Genomic DNA, 18,396 nt, shown 5'->3' with positions numbered 1-18,396 from the left:
TATTCTGAACCTGTTCTCTAGAAGGATTCTATATTCTGAACCTGTTCTCTAGATGGATTCTATATTCTGAAACTGTTCTCTTGATGGATTCTATATTCTGAACCTGTTCTCTAGAAGGATTCTATATTCTGAACCTGTTCTCTAGAAGGATTCTATATTCTGAACCTGTTCTCTAGATGGATTCTATATTCTGAACCTGTTCTCTAGATGGATTCTATATTCTGAACCTGTTCTCTAGATGGATTCTATATTCTGAACCTGTTCTCTAGAAGGATTCTATATTCTGAACCTGTTCTCTAGATGGATTCTATATTCTGAACCTGTTCTCTAGAAGGTATTTAAAGGGATGGCTGAAGACACATGTACTGAAAACCCTACTGTATGAAAACTCCACAAGAAAATCTGTCGCCCAGCAAGTGGGAGGGTTTTCAGCGGTTTAATTAAATGTATTCAGCGAGCTCAAAAGAAAAGCACGTTACATACCTTCATAAATTAAGTCTGAATACCAACTACTGAAGTGGGTATGAAAGGCGTCCTAAGTCGGAGTTCGGGCTTTCATGAATTGGAAAAATCCTCATGAATTGGAAATATTCACTTCCTGAATTGACTACATTGAAAAGTGAATTGACCCCAACTCGGATTCAAACGCATAAAAGGTATATGATAACTACACTGAACAAAAATATAAACACAACATTTAAAGTTGTGCACAAATTAATTTACATCACTGTTAGTGAGCATTTCTTCCTTGCCAAGATAATCCATCCGCCTGACAGGTGTGGCATATCAAGAAGATGATTTAACTACATGAGCATTACACAGGTGCACCTTGTGCTAGGAACAATAAAAGGCCACTCTAAAATGTGCAGTTTTGTCACACAACACAATGCCACAGATGTCTCAAGTTTTGAAGGAGGGTGCAATTGGAATGCTGACAGCAGGAATGTCCACCAGAGCTGTTGCCAGATAATTGAATGTTAATTTCTCTACCATAAGCCACCTCCAATGTCATTTTAGAGAATATGGCGATACGTCCAGCCAGCCTCACAACCACAGACCACGTGTAACCAGGCCAGCCCAGGAGGTCCACATCCGGCTTCTTCACCTGCGAAATCGCCTGAGACCAGCCACCCAGACAGCTGATGAAACGGAGGAGTATTTCTGTCTGTAATAAAGCCCTTTTGTGGGGAAAGACTCATTCTGATTAGTTGGGCCTATGCCCTCGCAGGCCCACCCATGGCTGTGCCCCTGCCCAGTCATGTTAAATCCATAGATTAGGGCCTAATGAATTTATTTCAATTGAGTTAATATGAAGTGGAACTCAGTACAATTGTTGATATTGTTGCATGTTGTGTTTATATCTTTGTTCAGTATACATAGGGTCCCAAATGACACCCTATTCCAGATATAGTGCACTACTTTAGACCCAAATGGCACCCTATTCCAGATATAGTGCACTACTTTAGACCCAAATGGCACCCTATTCCAGATACAGTGCACTACTTTAGACCCAAATGGCACCCTATTCCAGATATAGTGCACTACTTTAGACCCAAATGGCACCCTATTCCAGATACAGTGCACTACTTTAGACCCAAATGGCACCCTATTCCAGATATAGTGCACTACTTTAGACCCAAATGGCACCCTATTCCAGATATAGTGCACTACTTTTGACCAGAGCCCTGGAAGACAATAGGGTGCCATTTCGGAGGCAAACATTCTGTGCTTCATCTTCAACTCTGACTGAGAGACAATCTCATCTCCTCCTCCCTGACACTCCTATCCAATCGGTGTGTCTCTGACTCCAGCACAGAGGGGATTGGTTGCTGCGAGACCAACACCAGAGAATCAGTCAAGTCTTGGCGAAGAGACACCAGCCATTGGTTGTTCCTGGAGGAGTGTTGGATAAACTCCACCCTCTCCCGGTGGTCGAGGACGAGTGTCAGCTGTAGGTAGTGTACCTGCGAGGTTAGGGAACGTTCAACATTAATATAAAGGTGTATCGTTCAATCACCTTGATAAATGATGATTAAATAATCTTGACAAATCATAGTATACATCTGAAATGACACTGTATTCCCTCACCGGCCCGTGATCAATAGTTATGATCTATAATGATCAGACACCGTGATCAATAATTAGGATTTATAATGATCAGACACCGTGATCAATAGTTATGATCTATAATGATCAGACACCGTGATCAATAATTAGGATTTATAATGATCAGACACCGTGATCAATAGTTATGATTTATAATGATCAGACACCGTGATCAATAGTTATGATTTATAATGATCAGACACCGTGATCAATAGTTATGATCTATAATGATCAGACACCGTGATCAATAATTAGGATTTATAATGATCAGACACCGTGATCAATAGTTATGATTTATAATGATCAGACACTGTGATCAATAGTTATGATTTATAATGATCAGACACCGTGATCAATATTTATGATCTATAACGATCAGACACGGTGATCAATAGTTATGATCTATAACTATCAGACACCGTGATCAATAGTTATGATCTATAATGATCAGACACCGTGATCAATAGTTATGATCTATAACGATCAGACACCGTAATCAATAGTTATGATCTATAACGATCAGACACCGTAATCAATAGTTATGATCTATAACGATCAGACACCGTGATCAATAGTTATGGTCCTCTGCGTGATTCAGAGTCCAAAGCTACAGAACTGTAATAGTCCGGCCGCCCAGGGACCGTGCACCTCCCCAAAATACACTCTGTGTACACGGCTTCTCTTCTTTTGAACGGTTGGAGAAATCGCTTCAGGGAGGCGCGCTGAGAATTAAAAAAAATATGAAAGCAATGGTTCAATATTGTAGAACACTGCTGTGCAGACACTGTTGTGAACTCTGATGAGCCCTTAAGGGAATTGGATACAGATTGGGACACAGCCACGGTGTCCACGGTGCCCTACCTGGTCCTCTAGCTCCTTCACCTTGGTCCTAAGGAGTCCCAACTCCTCTGTTTCCAGACCAACCAAGCCCCTGGACTCCTACAGAACAGAAAGGAGTTAACACTCTGTCTAAATTCAGCACATTTCAGTGGGGGTCCCCCCCCCCCTGAGTAATCCTCTGTGCAGATTTGCCACTCACATAATTACTGAAGTTATTTGGGATGCAAAGTGATTTGTAGATGAGTTATTTGGTGCAGTCCAACTGCACTGTAGTAGAGCCCATTGAGTTGTAACTGCTAGTGACATGACCAGAGTAGTTAGTAGACGGTTGATGACCAACCTGAGCTCTGTCTCTGAGGCTGCTGGAGGACAACTCATCACGTGATGATCCTCTCTCCGTCTTTAACACAAACCACATCAGAAGTATCATTCGAAATAGTAAGGTAACTGTTCTGAATTATCCAAGTCTGGGACTAGAAAACAGGCAAATGTGAGGGCACCTCCTTTCTATTCGGGATCCGGAATCAGGTGAATGGATGATTAACTTAACCTTTAGTTGTGCAGGTAAATAAGGTAGAAAACAAGGAGGATCAGTGTACCTGTGTCAGCATCTCTCTGAGGTGTTTCCTCTCAGTCTTCAGTCTGTCAGTGCGTTGTTCCAGTTGTGTGTTCCTCCTCTGTAGCCGTCTATGGTCTATCTCTAGCTGGGCCACGGCCCTCTGCAGGACAGACAGACGTTCCTGGACCAGGGGGTCCATCTCTAGCTGGGCCACGGCCCTCTGCAGGATAGACAGACAGTCTTTTACACCAGGGTGCATCTCTAGCTGGGCCACGGCCCTCTGCAGGACAGACAGACGTTCCTGGACCAGGGGGTCTATCTCTAGCTGGGCCACGGCCCTCTGCAGGACAGACAGACGTTCCTGGACCAGGGGGTCCAACTCTAGCTGGGCCACGGCCCTCTGCAGGATAGACAGACAGTCTTTTACACCAGGGTCCATCTCTAGCTGGGCCACGGCCCTCTGCAGGATAGACAGACGTTCCTGGACCACAGGGTCCATCTCTAGCTGGGCCACGGCCCTCTGCAGGACAGGCAGTCTTTTACATCAGGGTCGTGTACTGAACTGTACAGCACTACTGTCTCCTGTATGGGCAGACGGGTCTGACAGGTACTCACCAGACAGCCACTGAATTGCTGCTCACAACTGGAAAACTGTCTCTTAATGGGTTATAATGTGTCTTGGGGGGTTATAACATGTCTTGGGGGGTTATATCATGTCTTGGGGGGGTTATAACATGCCTTGGGGGGTTATAACATGTCTTGGGGAGTTCTAACATTTTTTGGGGGGTTATAACATGTCTTGGGGGGTTATATCATGTCTTGGGGGGTTATAACATGTCTTGGGGGGTTATATCATGTCTTGGGGGGGTTATAACATGTCTTGGGGGTTATAACATGTCTTGGGGGTTATAATGTCCATTAGGGGGTTATAACATGCCTTGGGGGGTTATAACATGCCTTGGGGGGTTATAACATGTCTTGGGGGGTTATAACATGTCCTGGGGGGGTTATAACATGTCTTGGGGGGTTTTAACATGTATTGGGGGGTTATAACATTTCTTGAGGAGGGGAGTTATAACAGCTGACATGTTAACACATGGGCCCCGGTCTAAAGCAGTGCACTATATAGGGGATGAGATGTCATTTGTAAAGAGGTGTCTGGTCCAGTCCCTTCTCCTGATCAGCTCACATCCTTTACCTACAGACACCAGATCACATCCTTTACCTACAGACACCAGCTCACATCATTTACTAACAGACACCAGCTCACATCCTTTACCTACAGACACCAGGCCACATCCTTTACCTACAGACACCAGCTCACATCCTTTACCTACAGACACCAGCTCACATCATTTACTAACAGACACCAGCTCACATCCTTTACCTACAGACACCAGGCCACATCCTTTACCTACAGACACCAGCTCACATCCTTTACCTACAGACACCAGCTCACATCATTTACTAACAGACACCAGCTCACATCCTTTACCTACAGACACCAGGCCACATCCTTTACCTACAGACACCAGACCACATCCTTTACCTACAGACACCAGGCCACATCCTTTACCTACAGACACCAGGCCACATCCTTTACCTACAGACACCAGGCCACATCCTTTACCTACAGACACCAGGCCACATCCTTTACCTACAGACACCAGCTCACATCCTTTACCTACAGACACCAGCTCACATCCTTTACCTACAGACACCAGGCCACATCCTTTACCTACAGACACCAGGCCACATCCTTTACCTACAGACACCAGCTCACATCCTTTACCTACAGACACCAGGCCACATCCTTTACCTACAGACACCAGGCCACATCCTTTACCTACAGACACCAGGCCACATCCTTTACCTACAGACACCAGGCCACATCCTTTACCTACAGACACCAGGCCACATCCTTTACCTACAGACACCAGCTCACATCATTTACCAACAGACACCAGGCCACATCCTTTACCTACAGACACCAGGCCACATCCTTTACCTACAGACACCAGGCCACATCCTTTACCTACAGACACCAGGCCACATCCTTTACCTACAGACACCAGGCCACATCCTTTACCTACAGACACCAGGCCACATCCTTTACCTACAGACACCAGGCCACATCCTTTACCTACAGACACCAGGCCACATCCTTTACCTACAGACACCAGGCCACATCCTTTACCTACAGACACCAGGCCACATCCTTTACCTACAGACACCAGGCCACATCCTTTACCTACAGACACCAGGCCACATCCTTTACCTACAGACACCAGGCCACATCCTTCACCTACAGACACCAGGCCACATCCTTTACCTACAGACACCAGCTCACATCCTTTACCTACAGACACCAGGCCACATCCTTTACCTACAGACACCAGGCCACATCCTTTACCTACAGACACCAGCTCACATCCTTTACCTAAAGACACCAGCTCACATCCTTTACCTACAGACACCAGGCCACATCCTTTACCTGCAGACACCAGGCCACATCCTTTACCTACAGACACCAGGCCACATCCTTTACCTACAGACACCAGGCCACATCCTTTACCTACAGACACCAGCTCACATCCTTTACCTACAGACACCAGGCCACATCCTTTACCTGCAGACACCAGACCACATCCTTTACCTACAGACACCAGGCCACATCCTTTACCTACAGACACCAGGCCACATCCTTTACCTACAGACACCAGACTAACTGTGTCCAGCTCGAAGGACCAATATTGACAGTGGTTTGCATCCCAAATGGCACCCTATTCCCTATATAGTGCACTACTAGTGACCAGGGTCCATAGGGGTCATTTGGGGCGCAACCATAGAGAGGAGTTGTACTAACCTCAGATCCCGCCCCTCTGCTTTGCTCCTGTTGGTGGGCTCTGTCCCGGTAGCCAATCATGGTAGCCTCAGTCTTCTCCAGGGCAGCTGTGACACGGTCTCTGTCCTTACCGAGTTCCTCTATCCTCTCTCTCAGGGTGTAAAGCTCTGTCTCTCTCTGTCTCAACAGTCTAAGACTCTCCTGGCCCTCCTCTTCTCTCTGTCTCAACAGTCTCTCCCTTTCCTCTGTGTCCAGGAGCTGGGAGGACACTCTCTTCCTCAGAGTATCTACCTCGTCCTGAAGCCAGACCTCTCTTCCTGGACCCTCCCGACTTCTTTCTCCTCTCTTCTGGTCTGTCGCCTCCCTTTGTTCCCCAGGCTCTATCAGTCTCCTCTGTTCATGTGTCTCTTCTTTCTCCAGACTCTGCAGGTTCACTTCCTCTGTGTCTCTCTTCCTCTCCTCCAGTTTATCTTTCTCTCTCACCCTCTCCAGCTCCGTCTCCCTCTCTCTCAGCATGTCCGTGACTAACTCTACACGCCTCAGGCTCTCCTGCTCCCTTAGTTTCAGACTCTCCCTCCTCTCCTCCTCTTCCTGTCTCAACGTCTCCATCTTCCGCTGAAGCCTCTCAATCTCGCTCTTCTTCTCTTCTCTCACTCCCTCCATCTCTCCCTCCACCACTCTGATTCTCTCTCTGAGCTGTGTAACTGCCTTCTCAGCAGCCAGACATCTGAGCTCTGTCCTCTGTTCCTCCAGGACATCCAGTCTAGCCCTGGTGGTGGTCAGCTCAGCCTCCTTCTCTCCCAACACCTCCTCCATCTCCTTCTGTCTCCTGTCATTCTCTCTCACTGCCTCCTCCATCTCCTCCTCTCTGTCTCTGAGCTTTCTCTCCACCTCCCTTTTCTCTTGCTCCACAGCCCTGGTCCTCCCTCGCAGCTCCTCCACCTCCCCCCGGGCAGCACGCAGGTTCTCCTCCCTGCTCTTCACCATCTCCTCTTTCCTCTCCTGCAGGAGGCTCCTTAGCCTCTCCCCCTCCCTGTGGCTCTCCTCCAGCAGCTGGTTCAGGGTAGCCATCTCCTGCATGGCTGTCTTCAGCCCCTCTCTCATCTTCTGGTTGTCCCCCTCCTTCTCCTGCACCTCCTTCCTGCTTCTCTCCCTGCTCCTGGTCATCTCTGCTCCCTGCTCCTTCAGGGTGGCCAGACTGAGGGCCAGCGCCTCCCTGCTCTCCTTCAACTCCTCCTCCATCCTTCTCAGTGAGGAGCCAGTCCTCTCCTTCTCTCTCCTCTCTCTGTGAGTCTCATCCTTCAGGATCCCAGCCTCTCTCTCCTTCTTCCTGATCTCAGCTAAGAGGTGGTCTCTCTCCTCCTCCAGGGCTTTAACCTGAGCCCCCAGCCTCTCTACACGACATCCTCTATCCTCCTGCAGGAGGCGTTGTCCTCTCTGCACCTCCTCTAGTCTGGACCTCAGTCTCTCTCCCTCCGTCTGCTCCTCTTTCAGCTGGGCACCCAACCATTCCCTCTCCTCCTTGTTCCTCCTCAATACGTTCTCCTGTCTCTCCCTCTCCTCCTCACCCCTTTTCAGTTCCTCCTTCTGTCTCTGCCTTTCTCCACCGCTCTCTACCGCTCTCACCCTAAAGTCCTCCTCCTCTCTCTCCTTCAGGAGCTGTGAGAGCCTTGCTACTTCTTTTATCCGTTCCTCCACTCTTTCTTTCCATTTCTTCACCTCCTCTTCCAGTCTCACGTTGTGCTGCTCTGTTTCCTGTGCCTGTTCTCTCTCCCTCTCCTCCTTGGCCAGGTGTAGTGCTTTATCCCTGTCTCTGCTCTGACTCCTCTCGGTCTCTAGTAAAGACTCCGTCTCTATCAGAAGGTCTGAGACGTGTTTCTCTGAGAGCTCTGACTGGTGCATTCTGTCGTTCAGATTTCTCAACTCTTCCTCTCTCTGCTGTAGCCTAGCCCCGGCCTTCTCTTCCTCCTCCCTCAGTTTCTCTACCTCCTCTTCTCTTTCCCTCAGCTGAGCCATCTGTCTCTCCATCTTCCCCTCTAGTGTCTGCTGCTCTCTCTTCCCCTCATCCCTCTCTTCTTCTAAGACAATCAACTTCACTCTCAAGACCTCAACCTCTCCTTCTCTCAGCTCCAGCTTTCCTCTCAGTCTCTCCTCTCGCTCCCTTCCCTCCGACTCCTTCCTCCTCTTTCTCAGACTCTCTTGGTATATTTCTCTCTCCCTCTCTCTGAGCTGTGAGTTCTCTCTCTCCACGGCAAACATTTTGTTCTCCAATAGTTCAGTTTTCTTCAGTTCTGCCTCCAGATTGTCTCTTTCTTCCTCCAGTGAGATCATTCTAGTTTTCAGTTCCTCTATAGTCTTTAATCTCTTCCTTCCATCTACCTCCTCCTTTTTCAGTTGTTCTGCTATCTTGTCACTCTCTCTTTTCACAGTCTTTAGTTGTTCACTGTTATTCTTCTCTTTTTCAGTGAGCCTCTGATTCAGTCTCACATTTTCTCTCTCCCTCTCCTCTGCTTTCTCCCTCCATCTCTCTACCTCTTCTGCTCTCTCCTCTGCTTTCTCCCTCCATCTCTCCCCTTCTTCTGCTCTCTTTTCTGCTTTCTCCCTCCATCTCTCTCCCTCCTCTGCTTTCTCCCTCCATCTCTCTCCCTCCTCTGCTTTTTCCCTCCATCTCTCCCCCTCTTCTGCTCTCTTTTCTGCTTTCTCCCTCCATCTCCCTCCCTCCTCTGCTTTCTCCCTCCATCTCTCTCCCTCCTCTGCTCTTTCTCTCCATCTCTCCCCCTCCTCCTTCAGTTTTCTCTCGCTGTGTTGGTGGCTCTTGTGTTCTGCGGTTAGTCTCTCCAGCTCTGCGTCTCTCTCCTCCAACAGACACGACATCTCCTCCTTCTCCTTCTCCAATCCCTCCATCCTGTTCTTCACCTCCTGTACCTCCACGTCTTTCTGTGCCAGCTCTTCTTTCAATCTCTCCGCCCTCTCACTCTCTTCTGCTTCTCTCTTTTCCATCTTCCTCTCTTCCTCTATCTCCTTGTCCCGGAGTTTGGTGTTGACCTCTTCTAAAGCCTGAAGGTTCCCCTTTAATATCTCAATGTCCTTCAACTCTTCCTCCAGAGAGATGACCATGGCTTTCAGCTCTGTCATCTCCTCCTCTCTCTTTCTCATCTCTCCTTCCCTTGTTCTCAGAACTTCTGCCACCTTCTCCATCTCTCTTCTTCTGTCTTTCAGTTGTTCACTCTCTTTATTCTCTGTTTCTTTAAACCTCTGACTCATTTCCACCATTTCCCTCTCCAGATTGTCTCTTTCTTCCTCCAGTGAGATTATTCTAGTTTTCAGCTCCTCTATCTCCTCTAATCTCTCCCTTCCCTCTGACTCATTCCTCCTCTTTCTCAGACTCTCCTCTTGGTATCTTTCTCTCTCCCTCTCTCTGAGCTGTGAGTTCTCTCTCTCCACGGCAAACATTTTGTTCTCCAATAGTTCAGTTTTCTTCAGTTCTGCCTCCAGATTGTCTCTTTCTTCCTCCAGTGAGATCATTCTAGTTTTCAGTTCCTCTATAGTCTTTAATCTCTTCCTTCCATCTACCTCCTCCTTTTTCAGTTGTTCTGCTATCTTGTCACTCTCTCTTTTCACAGCCTTTAGTTGTTCACTGTTATTATTCTCTTTTTCAGTGAGCCTCTGACTCAGTCTCTCATATTCTCTCTCCCTCTCCTCTGCTCTCTCCCTCCATCTCTCTACCTCTTCTGCTCTCTCCTCTGCTTTCTCCCTCCATCTCTCTCCCTCTTCTGCTCTATTTTCTGCTTTCTCCCTCCATCTCTCTCCTTCCTCTGCTCTCTCCCTCCATCTCTCTCCTTCCTCTGCTCTCTCCCTCCATCTCTCTCCCTCCTCTGCTCTCTCCCTCCATCTCTCTCCCTCTGCTTTCTCCCTCCATCTCTCTCCCTCCTCTGCTCTCTCCCTCCATCTCTCTCCCTCTGCTCTCTCCCTCCATCTCTCTCCCTCCTCTGCTTTCTCCTTCCATCTCTCTCCCTCCTCTGCTCTCTCCCTCCATCTCTCTCCCTCCTCTGCTCTCTCCCTCCATCTCTCTCCCTCCTCTGCTCTCTCCCTCCATCTCTCTCCCTCTGCTCTCTCCCTCCATCTCTCTCCCTCCTCTGCTTTCTCCCTCCATCTCTCTCCCTCCTCTGCTTTCTCCCTCCATCTCCCTCCCTCCTCTGCTCTCTCCTCTGCTTTCTCCCTCCATCTCTCTCCCTCCTCTGCTCTCTCCCTCCATCTCTCTCCCTCCTCTGCTTTCTCCCTCCATCTCTCTCCCTCCTCTGCTCTCTCTCTCCATCTCTCCCCCTCCTCCTTCAGTTTTCTCTCTCTGTGTTGGTGGCTCTTGTGTTCTGCGGTTAGTCTCTCCAGCTCTGCGTCTCTCTCCTCCAACAGACACGACATCTCCTCCTTCTCCTTCCCCAATCCCTCCATCCTGTTCCTCATCGCCACCACCTCTCCATCTCTGTGCCCCAGCTCCGAGCTCAACGCCATCCTCTCTCTCTGCCATCCTTCCCTCTCTTCTCTCCGTTCCTCCTCTTGTCTTGTCCCTTTCTCTGTTGCCTGATCTACCAGTAACTGCAGCCTTTCCAGGTCAGCTTGCCAGACCTCCCTCTCTCTCTGGCTCCTCTCTCTCTCCTCTCGCTCCTCCTGTTTCTCCTTCTCTGTCTGGCTCCTCCCTCTCTCCATCTCTCCCCTCAGACACTGGACCTCCCCTGGAAGATAGAGATATCAGGGACCAATACACCAAAGCCATGATGAGTTGAATAACTGTTGAAAATGAACATATACAAGATGTGGATAAATGGGCTGGTTCTGTGTAATTTGATGAGGTCTGGAGAACCCAACTCACAGAGAGGTAAATCTGTGGCACTTTTGCCATATTTTCATTGTAGGCTACAGTAGGCTTAGATTCTGGAAGTAGGCTTCAAGACTTTCTGTCTTCCTGCCAAATGGAAATTGGTATTCATCTTTAAGGCAACAAGTGTCACTGCTCACCCTGCATCACATCCTTGGTCTGGAGCAGAGTGGTGACCTGGATCTGTAGCTGCCTACTCTCTACCTCCAGCCCTGAGACCTGCTGCTGGGTCTGGGTTAACTGGTGCTGCTGGGAGACCGTCAGGATCCTGGAGAGACAAATACAACTCATACATACAGGGCGAGACCACAACAATACTACTACGACTACGATGCTACTACCACTACGACGCTACTACCACTACTACCACAACAATACTACAACGACTATGATGCTACTACCACTACGATGCTACTACCACAACAATACTACTACCACTACGATGCTACTACCACTACTACCACAACAATACTACTACGACTACGATGCTACTACCACTACGATGCTACTACCACTACTACCACAACAATACTACTACGACTACGATGCTACTACCACTACAATGCTACTACCACTACTACCACAACAATACTACTACAACTACGATGCTACTACCACTACGATGCTACTACCACTACTACCACAAGGATACTACTACCACAACTACCACTACGATCCTACTACCACCACTACCACAAGGATACTACTACCACTACGATGTTGCTACCACTACGATGCTACTACCGCAAGGATACTACTACCACTACGATGCTACTACCACAACTACCACTACGATCCTACTACCACCACTACCACAAGGATACTACTACCACTACTACCACAACAATACTACTACCACTAGGATACTACTACCACTAGGATACTACCACCACTACGACACTACTACCACCACTACGATTCTACTACCACCACTACGATTCTACTACCACAACTACGATACTACCACCACTACGATTCTACTACCACCACTACGATTCTACTACCACCACTACGATACTACTACCACTACGATACTACTACCACCACTACGATTCTACTACCACCACTACGATTCTACTACCACCACTACGATACTACTACCACCACTACGATACTACCACCACCACTACCACCACCACTACGATACTACTACCACTACGATACTACTACCACCACTACGATACTACTACCACCACTACGATACTACTACCACCACTACGATACTACTACCACCACTACGATACTACTACCACTACTACGATACTACTACCACTACAATACTACTACCACCACTACGATACTACTACCACTACGATACTACTACCACCACTACGATACTACTACCACTACGATACTACTACCACCACTACGATACTACTACCACTACGATACTACTACCACCACTACAATACTACTACCACTACGATACTACTACCACCACTACGATACTACTACCACCACCACTACGATACTACTACCACTACGATACTACTACCACCACTACGATACTACTACCACCACTACGATACTACTACCACCACTACGATACTACCACTACTACCACTACGATACTACTACCACCACTACGATACTACCACCACCACTACGATACTACCACCACCACTACGATACTACCACCACTACTACCACTACGATACTACTACCACTACGATACTACTACCACCACTACGATACTACTACCACTACGATACTACTACAACCACTACGATACTAGTACCACTACGATACTACTACCACTACGATACTACTACCACTACGATACTACCACCACCACGATACTACTACCACTACGATACTACTACCACCACTACGATACTACTACCACCACCACTACGATACTACTACTACCACCATTTCGATACTACTACCACCACTACGATACTACTACCACCACTACGATACTACTACCACCACTACGATGCTACTACCACCACTACGATACTACTACCACTACGACACTACCACCACTACGATACTACTACCACTACGATACTACTACCACCACTACTACCACTACGATACTACCACCACCACTACGATACTACTACCACTACGACACTACCACCACTACGATACTACTACCACTACCACCACCACGATACTACCACCACTACGATACTACTACCACTACGATACTACTACCACCACTACGATACTACTACCACCACTACGATACTACTACCACCACTACGATACTACTACCACCACTACGATACTACTACCACTACGATACTACTACCACTACGATACTACCACCACCACTACGATACTACTACTACTACGATACTACTACCACCACTACGATGCTACTACCACCACTACGATACTACTACCACCACTACGATACTACTACCACTACGATACTACTACCACTACGATACTACTACCACTACGATACTACTACCACCACTACGATACTACTACCACCACTACGATACTACCACCACCACTACGATACTACTACCACTACGATACTACTACCACCACTACGATACTACCACTACTACCACAAGGATACTACTACCACCACCACTACGATACTACTACCACCACTACGATACTACCACTACTACCACAAGGATACTACTACCACCACCACTACGATACTACTACCACCACTACGATACTATCACCACCACTACGATACTACTACCACCACTACGATACTACCGCCACCACTACGATACTACTACCACTACGATACTCCCACCACCACTACGATGCTACTACCACTACGATACTACTACCACTACGATACTACTACCACTACGATACTCCCACCACGGCTACGATACTACTACCACTACGACACTACCACCACTACGATACTACTACCACCACCACTACGATACTACTACCACTACGATACTACTACTACCACTACGATACTACTAACACCACTACGATACTACTACCACCACTACGATACTACTACCACCACTACGATGCTACTACCACCACTACGATACTACTACCACCACTACGATACTACTACCACCACTACGATACTACTACCACTACGATACTACTACCACTACGATACTACTACCACCACTACGATACTACTACCACTACGATACTACTACCACCACTACGATACTACTACCACCACTACGATACTACCACTACTACCACAAGGATACTACTACCACCACCACTATGATACTACTACCACCACTACGATACTACCACCACCACTACGATACTACCACCACCACTACGATACTACCACCACCACTACGATACTACTACCACCACTACGATACTACTACCACCACTACGATACTACTACCACTACGATGCTCCTACCTCCACTACGATACTACTACCACCACTACGATACTACCACCACCAATTCGATACTACTACCACTACGATACTACTACCACCACTACGATACTACCACCACCACTACGATACTACCACCACCACTACGATACTACTACCACCACTACGATACTACTACCACCACTACGATACTACCACCACTACGATACTACTACCACCACTACGATACTACCACCACCACTATGATGCTACTACCACTACGACACTACTACCACCACTACGATACTACTACCACCACTACGATACTACTACCACCACTACGATACTACCACCACCATTATGATGCTACTACCACTACGACACTACTACCACCACTACGAATCTACTACCACCACTACGATACTACTACCACCACTACGATACTACTACCACCACTACGATACTACTACCACCACTACGATACTACTACCACCACTACGATACTACTACCACCACCACTACAATACTACTACCACCACTACGATACTACTACCACCACCACTACGATACTACTACTACCACCACTACAATACTACTACCACCACTACGATGCTACTACCACCACTACGATACTACTACCACTACGACACTACCACCACTACGATACTACTACCACTACGATACTACTACCACCACTACTACCACTACGATACTACCACCACCACTACGATACTACTACCACTACGACACTACCACCACTACGATACTACTACCACTACGATACTACTACCACCACCACGATACTACCACCACTACGATACTACTACCACCACTACGATACTACTACCACCACTACGATACTACTACCACCACTACGATACTACTACCACCACTACGATGCTACTACCACCACTACGATGCTACTACCACCACTACGATACTACTACTACCACTACGATACTACCACCACTACGATACTACTACCACCACTACGATACTACTACCACTACGATACTACTACCACCACTACGATACTACTACCACTACGATACTACTACCACCACTACGATACTACCACTACAACCACAAGGATACTACTACCACCACCACTACGATACTACTACCACCACTACGATACTACCACTACTACCACAAGGATACTACTACCACCACCACTACGATACTACTACCACCACTACGATACTATCACCACCACTACGATACTACTACCACTACGATACTACTACCACTACGATACTCCCACCACCACTACGATACTACTACCACTACGACACTACCACCACTACGATACTACTACCACCACCACTACGATACTACTACCACTACGATACTACTACTACCACTACGATACTACTACCACCACTACGATACTACTACCACCACTACGATACTACTACCACCACTACGATACTACTACCACCACTACGATACTACTACCACCACTACGATGCTACTACCACCACTACGATACTACTACCACCACTACGATACTACTACCACCACTACACTACTACCACTACGATACTACTACCACCACTACGATACTACTACCACCACTACGATACTACCACTACTACCACAAGGATTCTACTACCACCACCACTACGATACTACTACCACCACTACGATACTACCACCACCACTACGATACTACCACCACCACTACAATACTACCACCACCACTACGATACTACTACCACCACTACGATACTACTACCACTACGATACTACCACCACTACGATGCTACTACCACCACTACGATACTACTACCACCACTACCATACTACCACCACCACTACGATACTACTACCACTACGATACTACTACCACCACTACGATACTACCACCACCACTACGATACTACCACCACCACTACGATACTACTACCACCACTACGATACTACCACCACTACGATACTACTACCACCACCACTATGATGCTACTACCACTACTACCACCACTACGATACTACTACCACCACTACGATACTACCACCACCACTATGATGCTACTACCACTACGACACTACTACCACCACTACGATACTACTACCACCACTACGATACTACTACCACCACTACGATACTAATACCACCACTACGATACTACTACCACCACTACGATACTACTACCACCACTACGATACTACAACCACCACTACGATACTACTACGATACTACTACTACCACTACGATACTACTACCACCACTACGATACTACTACCACCACTACGATACTACTACCACCACTAAGATACTACTACCACTACGATACTACTACCACTATGATACTACTACCACCACTACTATGCTACTACCACCACTACGATACTACCACCACCACTACGATACTACCAACACCACCACTACGATACTACCAACACCACCACTATGATACTACTACCACCACTATGACACTACCACTACGATACTACTACTACCACCACTACGATACTACTACCACCACCACTACGATACTACTACCACCACCACTACGATACTACTACCACCACCACTATGCTACTACCACCACTACGATACTACTACCACCACTACTATGCTACTACCACCACTACGATACTACTACCACCACTACGATACTACTATCACTACGATACTACTACCACTACGATACTACTACCACTACGATACTACTACCACTACGATACTACCACCACTACGATACTACTACCACTACGACACTACCACCACTACGACACTACCACCACTACTATGCTACTACCACCACTACGATACTACTGCCACCACTACTATGCTACTACCACCACTACGATACTACCACCACCACTACGATACTACCACCACCACCACTACGATACTAATACCACCACTATGACACTACCACTACGATACTACTACCACCACCACTACGATACTACCACCACCGCTACGATACTACTACCACCACTACGATACTACCACCACCACTACGATACTACTACCACCACTACGATACTACTACCACCACTACGATACTACTACCACCACTACGATACTACTACCACCACTACGATTCTACTACCACCACTACGATACTACTACCACTATGATACTACTACCACCACTACGATACTACCACCACCACTACGATACTACTACCACTACGATACTACTACCACTACGATACTACTACCACCACTACTACCACTACGATACTACCACCACTACGATACTACTACCACCACTACGATACTACTACCACTACGATACTACTACCACCACTACGATACTACTACCACTACGATACTACTACCACCACTACTACGATACTACCACCACCACGATGCTACTACCACCACTACGATACTACTACCACCACTACGATACTACCACCACCACTACGATACTACTACCACTACGATACTACTACCACCACCACGATACTACTACCACCACTACGATACTACTACCACCACTACGATACTACTACCACTACGATACTACTACCACTATGATACTACTACCACTACGATACTACCACTACTACGATGCTACTACCACCACTAGGGTACTACTACCACCACTATTACGATGCTACTACCACTACGACGCTACCACCACCACCACTACGATATTACTACCACTATGATACTACTACCACTATGATACTACTACCACCACTATGATGCTACTACCACTACGATACTACTACCACTACGATACTAGTACCACCACTATGATGCTACTACCACTACGATGCTACTACCACTATGATGCTACTACCACTATGATGCTACTACCACTACGATACTACTACCACTATGATGCTACTACCACTACGATACTACTACCACTACGATGCTACTACCACTACGATACTACTACCACTACGATACTACTAC

General features: G+C 47.2%; 1 protein-coding gene across 1 annotated transcript in view; it reads right to left on the bottom strand.

Moving 5' to 3' along the window:
* Positions 1–428: 428 nt before the first annotated feature.
* Positions 429–18,396, bottom strand: part of LOC139404864 (trichohyalin-like) — a 55,946-nt gene continuing 37,978 nt past the window's right edge. Inside the window, exons 18-23 of the mRNA XM_071147398.1 lie at positions 11,364–11,491; positions 6,372–11,080; positions 3,546–3,725; positions 3,287–3,346; positions 2,968–3,045; positions 429–1,964 (exon numbers count right to left, since the gene is read on the bottom strand). Of these exons, the coding sequence (XP_071003499.1) occupies positions 1,737–1,964; positions 2,968–3,045; positions 3,287–3,346; positions 3,546–3,725; positions 6,372–11,080; positions 11,364–11,491 (5,383 nt within the window). The 3' untranslated portion in view covers positions 429–1,736. The remainder of the gene's footprint in view (positions 1,965–2,967; positions 3,046–3,286; positions 3,347–3,545; positions 3,726–6,371; positions 11,081–11,363; positions 11,492–18,396) is intronic.

The sequence above is a fragment of the Oncorhynchus clarkii genome, unplaced genomic scaffold, assembly GCF_045791955.1.
Source record: "Oncorhynchus clarkii lewisi isolate Uvic-CL-2024 unplaced genomic scaffold, UVic_Ocla_1.0 unplaced_contig_4472_pilon_pilon, whole genome shotgun sequence".
NCBI lineage: Eukaryota > Metazoa > Chordata > Actinopteri > Salmoniformes > Salmonidae > Oncorhynchus > Oncorhynchus clarkii.
This window is presented reverse-complemented; position numbering and strand designations above follow the sequence as displayed.